The sequence below is a fragment of the Phyllobates terribilis genome, unplaced genomic scaffold (genome assembly GCF_046119375.1).
Source record: "Phyllobates terribilis strain yellow unplaced genomic scaffold, ASM4611937v1 Scaffold_1__5_contigs__length_1240528914, whole genome shotgun sequence".
NCBI lineage: Eukaryota > Metazoa > Chordata > Amphibia > Anura > Dendrobatidae > Phyllobates > Phyllobates terribilis.
The window spans coordinates 811,608,877-811,621,286 of record NW_027362761.1 but is presented as its reverse complement, the minus strand read 5'-3'; the positions used below and the strand labels follow the sequence as shown (position 1 = coordinate 811,621,286).

Here is a 12,410-nt window from a genome sequence, read left to right as displayed (position 1 = left end):
CAAACAATAAATAAATAAAGCAAATAAACAACCTTCTTTACTGTATGCAGCTCCTGACTGTTAGAATAGGTAGCCTCATCCATGTCAGAGTCGCCTCTATCTGAAAAGTCCGTAGAATCAGTGAGACCTGGACTTTTCCCTTTTCCTTTAGGATTATCTGACTTCTTGTTACTAGAGTTAGTGGTGACTGATGGAGAGTTCTTGGCAGAGGTTGACAGAGGTGTTGCCTGATCCTTTGACAGGTTCCTGATGAGACCACTGATGTGACTATTAGAAAGACTTGCACTCTCTGTCCGTGAATCCTGCGAGCTTAAGCTTCCCTCTCGTTTTCCCGCAGAAATCCCAGATGAGCTTCCGGACATAAGTCTTGCGTTACCAGAGATCCTTTTGTGTTCATCAAAGGAAGATTCTGCTTCATTATCTTTACAAGGGAAAGATATGCCAGATTGACTTTTTGACCCATTGTATTGATGTTCTATAAAATAACAGGCACTATGTATTTTTAGAGCACATATGAAAAGAGATGCATACATTTTTTATAAACATTACTTGAAAAAAAAGAAAGTAATAGAATTTTATAAAGAATCTATCAATAAATAATCAGTCAACAATAACTAATATGTACCAAACAGAAAATTCTATAGAACACATCATACTACCACACACCATAAAGAATTATGCAATATATAGTGTGACGCTTGTACAGCAGAAATAAATGTGTTCATTTACTGTACTAGAAATAGCATTTTACTGTTCTAATGTGGTATTAGCAGGCAATAATTACCACGTGAAATCTCCACCAAATCATCTTAGGCCACGGTCCCACTATCAGTATTCGGTCAGTATTTTATCTCAGGAGTGGGAGCCAAAACCAGGAGTGGGTGATAAATGCAGAATTGGTGACTTGTTTCTATTATACCTTTTCTCTGATTGTTCCTCCCCTGGTTTTGGCTCCCACTCCTGAGAAAAAATACTGACCGAACTCTGACCAAATACTGATAGTGGGGCATTGGCCTTACTGATACAATCTTCGCATACAGAAAATTAAAGGAATCTGTCACCAGGTTTTTACTATGTAATCTGAGGGCAGCATGATGTAAGGACAGAGACCGTGCTTCCAGTGATGTATGACGCACTGGGCTGCTTGCTGCAGTTTCGATAAAATCCCTGTTTTCTTTGCTGTAGATTTACCAGTTGTCTAAATAATGAGCTTTGTATAACCCCACCCACATCTCTGATTAGCAGCTTATTGTGTACACTGTGCATAGGCAGAAAGCTGCTAATCAGTGGTGGGGGCGGGGTTAATCAAAGAAGGAGGACTACATGGCATGAGATAACTAGTCTTCTAGTGATAAACTCCTGCTGATGAAAGAGTGATTTTATTGAAACGGCAACAAGCAGTCCAGAAAGCGACACATCACTGGAATCAGGGTATCTGCACCTATATTACGCTAGTTTCAAATCACATAACAAAAACCTGCTGATAGATTCCCATTAAAATAATTGTTATTGAGCTACACTATGGAAGAAATGAGCCCAGCAGTAGTAAGGACAGTAAACCAGCATCATGAAACAAACAGGATCCAGTACATAGAGTGCCGCTTCGCTGATACTTTTTAATAAAAAAAAAAAAAAAATCTCCCACTTCGAACATGGACGCACATGAAGCAAAGAGTAGAAAACATTTTACCTCTGGGAAGTTTCTCTTTGGGTTGAGATACAAGGAGTGTGACATCCTCAGAAGAATTTTGAAGGATGTCTAGAGCCGCCTGCTTGCTCACTCCCTCCAGACTCACACTGTTCACTGATATAAGGCGATCTCCTGCATAGAACAAAGTTGAATTGTTAGAACGTTGTTTAAAAAAAATTTGTGAACCCTTTAGGGTAAAAAAAAAAATCTGCAGTTTACAGTATCAGCAAAGTGAATGAAATTTCTGAAATTGTATGCTGCTTATTTTTTGCTTGCAGATTTTAACCATAAAAGGATTTTTTAAAAATCGACAGCGTGTCATTTATTTTAAACATTTTGCAACATTTTTCATTCAAATGGATGGGGAAAACACAAGTAAAAACACATTAAAAAACGAGGGTGAAACCGCGTAAAAAACACATTTTACGCAGCGTTTTTGTGCCAACACTTTGGTTTTTGGTGCAGAAAAATCTGCTGCAAATACTGTGAGCATATACCTTAGGCGAGGCTTACGCGGCGACATATGGCGCAACAATGAAGACGCATTGATACATTGCAACATTGGATGCAATGATTTGCTATGGTGTTGCGTTGCGAACTGCGACATGCTGAGACATAGATTGACATAGGTTTCCAAATGTGTTGGACTGTGAGTTGCTGGTTGCAAATCACACACAACAGACTTGCCATAGTCTTTAATACAAGTCACAAATGACATGCGACTTGTCTGCAACTTAGCTGTTTTATTTACACAAAATCACATCAACTCTAAAATGGCGGTCGCACGGCAAAAGTCGCCGTGTAGCCCCAGGCTTATAGTCAGAGCCAAATCAACTGCATTTCACAACACAAATTGGAAAATAACTAAGGTTTTGCTAAATTTACACTTTTGGAGTATGAACAAACCTCGGCATTTAAAACTCACCTACCACCCAAACTCATTAAGGCACATTCACTTACCAATAATCCACAAAATACAGCAGCAACAAAGTGGATGAGATTTGATCGAAGTTCATCTATGCTTTTTTTTGTGCAGAAATTCACATACTGTATGGATTTCTGAAATATGCACCATTTCAGTATATCTTGCAGACTGGTCAAAGATTTATTGTGGATTTAGCTGCAGATTACCTGTAGATCTGCCATAAATTTCATAAGTGCAAAGTAAAAAGTAAGTCTGCTCAGTTGTAAAATGAAAAAAAACAAAAAACAAAACAAATCCCTCTACTTGCCCTAGCACTCCCAAAGCAACGTTATGTGGTCACCTTTGATGATAAGTCATCTCTAGAGGTTGTGCGTTCACAGATTGGTGGTGGACCTGACTACCCTAGAAGGGGCAGTGGGGGTGTGGATAGAGTTTTTCTAGTTTTGGATTTTACACAATGACAAAATTGTAAGAAAATCTGTGCCAAAATCCCCATGATTTGGTGCGGATTTGCCCATGCAGATGTCATTGCCATTTCTTCCTCCAAATTTGCTGCAAAAATATTTTGCAGCAAATCTGGTATTTGCAAATGTACCCTAAGTCACAAAAACTAACTACACCTATGATGGATGGGTGTTAAAGGGGTTTTCCCACGAACAAAAGTTGATTCTAATCAATAGATCTTGGAATAACAAGAATTACCACAATTGGATGTGTTTGAATAAAATGTTCCTGTGCTGAGATAATCTTATAAATGTGCCCCTGCTGTGTACTGTGTAATGGCTGTGTCTGACCGTACAGGAACATGGTCTGATCATACCACATCTCCTGGGCAGGGGAGGAAGGAAAAGAGTATACAGATATTACAGCAGGGGATCACAGCTGATTCTTTCTTTGAAGTAAAACATTGTTTAAAAAACAGGCAGGGAAATGTTTTACCCCACAAAAAGAATCAGCTGCAATCTCCTGCAGTAATGTCTGCATACTCTCCCCCAACCCCTCCTGCCCAGGAGATGTGGTATGATCAGACCGTGTACACGGTCAGACACAGCCATTACACAGTACACAGCAGGGGCACATGTATAAGATTATCTCCGCACAGGAACATTTTATTTAATCACATCCAATTGTGGAAGTTATTATTATTCCAAGATTTATTGATTAAAATCAACTTTTGTTCGTGGGAAAACCCCTTTAATAGTAGATATTGCAGGACCTCAATGATGGTGAGGAAAATTAACTTTTTTTTCAATGCACACTTTTAGTAAATTATGGTGTCATTTCTTTATACAGGTGGGGGAACTTTTTTCTGTACCATCAGATGATCCATATTAATGCATCATAATTACCTGGTTTCAAATGTCCATCCAGGTCAGCAGGTCCCCCAGGCGTTATCGAACTTATAAATATTCCAAGATCTAGTTTTCCTGTGGTCTCTCCACCCATAATCTGGAACCCTATAGAAATTGTATATATTGTAATCATAATGAACGACCAATAGATAACAACATTTTATACTGTTGTCACATTAAGGCCGCGGCCCCACTATCAGTATTTGGTCAGTATTCTGTCAGTATTTTTTCTCAGGAGTGGAAGCCAAAACCAGGAGTGGGTGATAAATGCAGAATTGGTGACTTGTTTCTATTATACCTTTTCTCTGATTGTTCCCCACTTGGTTTTGGCTCCCACTCCTGAGAAAAAATACTGACCGAATACTGATAGTGGGGCCGTGGCCTTATAGTAAAATCCAGCTCAACTGGGCAGTGCTAGTCTTTGAATGTACTTTAGCAGTACTGTTCACACAGAGGCCACGAATCTTATTAGCAGACGGTTCCTGTTGCCTAACTGTGGGGAGCCGGCTGTCAGTCAGCATGGCTAGGATGACCTGTCGACAGAGCAGACCATAAGTGAAAGAGCTGCTCTGTTGACCTAAGGTCAAAGGAAGCCGGAGAATCGCTGTCGGAGCCAGAACACATCACTGCAGGACAAAACAGGCAGGTAGATAGCAACTACATGACGATAAGTTCCCGTTTAATGCTGTAAAGTAATATTTTATGAAATGTTGTGACCATTTTAACCTCAGTTAACGGACATGGGGCCTTTCTAGTAATCATTATCTAACTATACAGATAACTCTTTCATATAAATGCCGCACACATGAGTTAGGTTTTTTAAAAAGATAATGTAGTAACTCACCAAGATCATATTTGGGATCTTTCTTTAACTTCACCAAAGAAATCTCTCTTTCAGGAGTAGATCCAGATATTTTACTCGGCATGGCTTCTAATGAAGAAACATATACAGAAAATATTCATGAAAATTCACAAAGATCTAGACTCTTTTTTTTTACATTTATTAAACATAATGAGGCTCATGCACAAATAAATGTGCTTTGTTGTCCATAGAAACCAAATTGTACCCTAAAGAGTAATTGTTGTTTTACTTTTTATTTCATAAGTCAATATCACTCATGAAAATAAGCAACTGTGTAATATATCTCATCAGATAAATCTGCTCTGTTCTCAGCAAGGACTGATAAGTCATTCTCAAAATTCTCAATTCTGAGTTAAAATCTGTATTCAGTGAAGACTGACTTTCCCATTACTGAGATAGAAGATGGCAGTTGGTACTGATAAGACTATGTAGATGGTGGGGGAGGATCTACAGGCAGAGCTCCTTCCTCCTCCCCCTCCTCTGCCTCCAAACTACATAGAATCAGTAGAAGTCGCCATCTCCTATCTCAGTAACAAAATCTGAATACAGATTTTACCTCAGAATTGAGAATTTTAATAATGTCTGATCAATTCTGTCAGAGAAAGAAGCAGATTTCTCTGATAACATATATTACAAAGTTGCTTATTTTCACATGTACTATTGATTTATTAAATAAACATTAAAAAGATGGCTACTCCTTAAGGAAAACACCTCACTAGGTCAAAAATGTACAGTTTTTCTCATATTTTACTCCCGTATTCTATTTTGTGTTTTTTTTTTTTTTTTTTTAAATCCACCAAAGGGTTCCAGAGATATGGACCTTTTTATTTGGTGCTCATTTGTACGTCTTTACAAGGGGGCGGTGCTTACGGGTAATAATGCAGAGCAGCCTAAAGACACACCCAGGGGCATAACGGCTGCTGCGACCGGGACCCGCCAGCGCCAGCAAAAGCTTCAGCTGAATGTGTGTCCGAGGGCGTACATACAGCTGAAGTGTATTGCTGATCAGAGACCAGCAGCTGACGTTGATGAGCATTTGACGGGGAGCATGACGGTGACGTCACACACTCCCATCGCAAGCTGAGTCCTGATGGCTTCACAAGAGGATGCGCACAGCGCGGGAGTGAAGGAGCAGTGAGAATTAATTTTTTTAAATCATTGGCCATACTAGTATGGATGTTTATGGGGTGCATTATCCTACTATGGATGGGGTGCATTATACTTCTATGGATGGGGTGCATTAGACTACTATGGATGGGGTGCATTATACTACTATGGATGGGGTTTATTATACTACTATGGATGAGGTGCACTATACTACTATGGATGTCTACGGGGTGAATTATACCAGTGTTCCCCAACCCCAGTCCTCAAGGCCCACAAATAGATCATGTTCTCAGGATTTCCTTAGTATTGCACAGGTGATGGAATTATTGCCTGTGCAGGTGATGAAATTATCACCTGGGAAATACTAAGAAAATCCTGAAAACATGACCTGTTGGTGGGCCTTGAGGACTGGAGTTGGGGAACCCTACATTATACTATTATGGAAGGGGTGTATTATACTACTATGAATGGGGTGCATTATACTACTATGGATGACTATGGGGGGTGCATTATACTAGTATGGATGTTTATGGGGTGCATTATACTACTATGGATGTTTATGGGGTGCATATAATACTATGTATGACTATGGGTGCATTATACTACTATGGATGTCTATGGGGGTGCATTATACTACTATGGATGTCTATGGGGGTGCATTATACTATTATGGATGTCTATGGGGTGCATTATACTACTGTGGATGTCTATGGGCTGCATTATACTACTATTGTTGTCTATGGGGGTGCATTACCCTTTATGGATGACTGAGCTGTGCAGTATATTATATGGAGGACTATGGGGAGTGTGTTTATACTCTTATGTACGCCCCTGGTGAGTATAATAAAATTTATTCAGGATGGGGGGGTGGCGGGGAACCCCAGTCCAAATCTTGCACCGAGGCCCATCAGACTATAGTTATGTCACTGGACACACCCCCAAGTATCCCATGAGCCACGCCCTCTTGTTAAAGACATAAAAATTAGCACTAAATAAAAAGATCCATATCTCTAGAACTGTAAGGGAGATTTAAAAAAAATGGAATACTTACGGAAGCAGCGAGAATAAAGTAAAAGCAAAACTGCCCACTTCTTACCTGCTGACAGGTCTTCTTTAAGTTATCTGATTTGTAGCTTTTTAGGCATCATAACAATATTGTACACCATTTTTGTTTCTTTAACCTAGCTTTCTATAGACTCACATATTATGTGGTAATATTAAGAATAAACTCTGTGAGAAAATACCTACATAAAAGAAGAACTACTATACTTGGCTTTGCACCATGGCCTCAAACTGTGTTTCCAGTGACAGTTTCACGCTTGTTACTGACATTTCACAAGAGCTCCTATATAAAGACGTTCTTCACTACTGAGGAGCCCTCAAGCTGTTTATTTTTGTTCCACAAACATGAGAGAATGTCCCGGTGAGACTAATTATCTGAACTCAGAATAATAAAAAATACTAACTACACTGTTATCAAGTATTGTTTACAATCAGTAAGAAATTAGTAACTTTCCACATCTTGTTAAGACCGTTGCTTGGTCATTTATGGAACAGAGAGAGTCTTTAAACAGGTTTTCTGGTTTCAGAAAGTCCTTTTCTTCCAGGTGCAGTTCTTTTTAAGTAAACAAAGTGTTCTTTACTCACCCTGCTCGGGTCCAACTCTTGAGTTTCTACCACAGCTCTCACTGACTGCTATTTATCAAATCGACAGCGCTGCAGCCAATCATGGAGATGTGCGGTTTTGAGCATCTCTTGCCATCTTAGGCGGAGCCGCTGAGCTCCGTTATTGACTGCAGCACTCTTGATGTGACATCAGCACTTTAGACAATAACAGACACAGGGAGGAGCGATGGATACTCAGCACTGGACCCAAGGGTGGGGGAGTGATGAGCAATGCACAGTTCATTTGTTGTTAAAAAACAAACATGGCTGCAGAGCGGGTCCTTTCACCCCTTCACGACATATGACGTACATGTATTTCATATGTCGCGTCCCTGCCTTTGATGTGGGCTTGTACACAGAGCCTGCATCTTTCCCAGCAAATAATGGCTGATTTAATCAGCCATCATGTGTCTTTAACAGCCTGTTAAATCCCACTGTCAATCTCTGACAGCAGCATTAAAAACACACGCTGGCGGGGGAGGGGGGGGGCGCTTTGCTCCACGTCCCCATAGGCGCACCCGTTTTCCATTACAATATGTGGTAGAATGAATGGTGTCATTCAAAAGTACAACTAGTCCAGCAAAAAACAAGCCCTGATACGGCTATATTGACAGGAATATAAAAAACGTTATGGCTCTTGGATGAAGGGGAGGAAAATACGAAAACAAAAAAACGGAAAATCGACATGTCATGAAGGGGTTAATACTAATGCCCCCCTACTCAATATCAGTTTACAGTCATTACATCTCCCTTCACAGATAATTCTCAACAGGGCTGGTGTCAGCACCTGGGCAAGTGCCGGGGCACTGGACAAATGTGGGGGGCCCACTCGAGGCCGGGACACCAGGGAACCCGAGCCGCTCCCCCAGCAGCTGTGCAGGGCCGACGGGGCTGCTTGAGCCGTCACTTAAACAAACATGACTGCGCGCAGTGCACTGTCCGGCTATGTCTGCTAGCAATGATGTGGCCGGGGCGGCACCCAAGCAAAATTAAAGGTGCAAATATGGTGCTTAGAAAGGATCCTAGACCACATGGAGGTGAAAGCCAGCTGTACTGTGAAATTGCATATATAATTACATAGTATGCAGATTACACACAAAACAGCCAGCATTCATCAACATGGTCCAGGAGTCCTTTCACACACCATATTCACCACTAAGCCAAACGAAGGGTTATAGGTCAGAAATTCTGGCACGTTGATAATATGCTCCATTGGAACCAATGGACAACTGAATTTGCATTAAAGACTGTGCTGCTAGTCCTTTCACAGAACCCCAGCAGGCGGTTTTTGGTTAATGCACCATTGACAGACCCAATACAATGTCTATTATCCTCACGTCAAATGCATGCTTTTCTCAACAATAGTGATTAATGGTTATTCATGTAATGTTCTCCTTTAAAAGGCGAATCTCAACTTAAGTTGTTGTCTAAGTGTTTCCAATTATCAAGTTCTCTGAACCTAAAAGAGTTCTCCATCACTTCTCCATCACTAGGCCACAATGTAAACCAAAAAAAGTTTGATAAAGTTAAACTGGAGGAGATTACCGGACTCCTTAATATCGTAATAGAAGTTGGGTAGCCTTTTCTTTAGGAGGACTAGCCACAACACACTTTGCACACATTAGCGCTGACCATGTGATATCCATTTTTTAATCCAGTAGTAACCGTGCTAGGTCCAGCGATTCTGGCAAGGTGACTGAAAACAAATCTGTCGTTTCCTGGACTTCATCTAATTCCCCACCCATAAATGTCCTCCCTCAACTATAGGAATTCTTCCCTATTATTTCCCAGTTTCTGCTTTCCCTTTTTCTAAAGTAAAGCATTATGATTTCTGAAAGTCACAAATTTCAACGGTATGATCCATTGATACTTGTTTGGATTTTTTTAGTTGTACCTCTTCTTCCTACACAGGTCCCGGTAGAAATCTTGCATAGTCATATATACTGCTACATTTTACAACACCATCCTGAATCCTATATGTACTGTATATACAGTGCCTACAAGTAGTATTCAACCCCCTGCAGATTTAGCTGGTTTGATAAGATGCAAATAAGTTAGAGCCTTCAAACTGCAAACGAGAGTAGGTTTTATGAACAGAAGCATAAATCTTACAAACCAAAAAGTTATGTTGCTCAGTTGAATTTTATTAAATTTTAAACATAAAAGTGTGGGTCAATTATTATTCAACCCCTATGTTTAATATTTTGTGGAATAACCCTTGTTTGCAATTACAGCTAATAATCGTCTTTTATAAGACCTGATCAGGCCGGCACAGGTCTGTGGAGTTATCTTGGCCCACTCCTCCATGCAGATCTTCTCCAAGTTATCTAGGTTCTTTGGGTGTCTCATGTGGACTTTATTCTTGAGCTCCTTCCACAAGTTTTCAATTGGGTTAAGGTCAGGAGACTGACTAGGCCACTCCAACACCTTGACTTTTTCCCTATTGAACCAGGCCTTGGTTTTCTTGGCTGTGTGCTTTGGGTCGTTGTCTTGTTGGAAGATGAAATTACGATCCATCTTAAGATCCTTGATGGAGGAGCGGAGGTTCTTGGCCAAAATCTCCAGGTAGGCTGTGCTATCCATCTTCCCATGGATGCGGACCAGATGGCCAGGCCCCTTGGCAGAGAAACAGCCCCACAGCATGATGCTCCCACCACCATGCTTGACTGTAGGGATGGTATTCTTGGGGTCGTATGCAGTGCCATCCAGTCTCCAAACGTCACGTGTGTGGTTGGCACCAAAGATCTCGATCTTGGTCTCATCAGACCATAGAACCTTGAACCAGTCTGTCTCAGAGTCCTCCAAGTGATCATGAGCAAACTGTAGACGAGCCTTGACATGACGCTTTGAAAGTAAAGGTACCTTACGGGCTCGTCTGGAACGGAGACCATTGCGGTGGAGTACGTTACTTATGGTATTGACTGAAACCAATGTCCCCACTGCCATGAGATCTTCCCGGAGCTCCTTCCTTGTTGTCCTTGGGTTAGCCTTGACTCTTCGGACAAGCCTGGCCTCGGCACGGGAGGACACTTTCAAAGGCTGTCCTGGCCGTGGAAGGCTAACAGTAGTTCCATAAGCCTTCCACTTATGGATGATGCTCCCAACAGTGGAGACAGGTAGGCCCAACTCCTTGTAAAGGGTTTTGTACCCCTTGCCAGCCTTGTGACCCTCCACGATCTTGTCTCTGATGGCCTTGGAATGCTCCTTTGTCTTTCCCATGTTGACCATGTCTGAGTGCTGTTCACAAGTTTGGGGAGGGTCTTAAATAGTCAGAAAAGGCTGGCAAAAGAGATCTTTAATCCACACATGTGAAGCTCATTATTCTTGGTGCCTGAACTACTTCTTAATACTTTAGGGGGACCAAACAGAATTTTTGTGGTTTGAGGGGTTGAATAATAAATGACACTCTGAATTAACTTTTAACGTTTTAAAAAAAAACAAACAAAAAAAGCACTGCAGCAAATTTTGTTTTTGTATTTCCCACTTCCAGGCTGATCTACAGTACAAATGTCACAATGCCAAGTTAATTCCGCATGTGTCAACCAGCTAAATCTGCAGGGGGTTGAATACTACTTGTAGGCACTGTATGTATGATTTGAGCGACTGTTCCTTTAATGCACTGCAGGGTAAACTGAGCAATGACTGGAATCAATGCAGGAATGTGGACATTGAAGAATAACATCCCATAGGCTGGATATTTTTTTGCTGTTGAGCCATGGATTTCTAAGCTAAAGATGGAAGTCATTAGGATCAGATCTGTGTTACATCAGTGATTGAAAGGTGTTGTAGAGGAACTAGTCGGCAAAACAAACCCACAAGAATGTTAACAACCGCACCGCGAACATTTTCAATCCCAGAGAGAATCCAAGAATGACCTCCAGAGCTTTCTCTGCTTCGTATAGCTTTACAGTGAAATATTATGACAAGTGATGATTCCCCTACAACCGGTCAAATGGCAAACATCCCTTTACTGGACATGAAAACCTATAGTATAAACTACCTAACAGGTTGTTAGTACATACAGAAGAATATATATATACACACACATATATATACAGTCATATGAAAAAGTTTGGGCACCCCTATTATTCTTAAGCTTAATGTTTTCTAAAAATTGGTGTTTTTGCAACAGCTATTTCAGTTTGATATATGTAATAACTGTTGGACACAGTAATGTTTCTGCCTTGAAATGAGGTTTATTGTACTAACAGAAAATGTGCAATCTGCATTCAAACAAAATCTGACAGGTGCATAAGTATGGGCACCCTTATCATTTTCTTGTTTTAAATACTCCTACCTACTTTTTACTGACTTACTAAAGCACTTTTTTTGGTTTTGTAACCTCATTGAGCTTTGAACTTCATAGCCAGGTGTATGCAATCATGAGAAAAGCTACTTAAAGTGGCCACTTACAAGTTGTTCTCCTGTTTGAATCTCCACTGAAGAGTGCCATCATGGGCTCCTCAAAACAACTGTCAAATGATCTGAAAACAAAGATTATTCAACATAGTTGTTCAGGGGAAGGATACAAAAAGCTGTCTCAGAGATTTAACCTGTCAGTTTCCACTGTGAGGAACATAGTAAGGAAATGGAACACAGGGACAGTTCTTGTTAAGGCCAGAAGTGGCAGGCCAAGAAAAACTTCAGAAAGGCAGAGAAGAAGAATGGTGAGATCAGTCAAGGACAATCCTCAGACCACCTCCAGAGAGCTGCAGCATCAACTTGCTGCAGATGGTGTCACTGTGCATCGGTCAACTATACAACGCACTTTGCACAAGGAGAAGCTGTATGGGAGAGTGATGCGAAAGA

General features: G+C 40.8%; 1 protein-coding gene across 6 annotated transcripts in view; it reads right to left on the bottom strand.

Annotated features, from left to right (window-relative positions):
• PTPN13 (protein tyrosine phosphatase non-receptor type 13) overlaps positions 1-12,410 on the bottom strand; it is a 388,996-nt gene that overhangs the window by 95,186 nt on the left and 281,400 nt on the right. For 5 of the 6 annotated variants that reach the window (XM_073637137.1, XM_073637140.1, XM_073637138.1 and 2 more), the window contains 4 exons: positions 4,812-4,898; positions 3,965-4,072; positions 1,691-1,822; positions 33-475 (listed from right to left, as the gene is read on the bottom strand). In XM_073637137.1, the coding sequence (XP_073493238.1) occupies positions 33-475; positions 1,691-1,822; positions 3,965-4,072; positions 4,812-4,898 (770 nt within the window). The remainder of the gene's footprint in view (positions 1-32; positions 476-1,690; positions 1,823-3,964; positions 4,073-4,811; positions 4,899-12,410) is intronic. The other variant, XM_073637139.1, reaches the window with a different exon arrangement.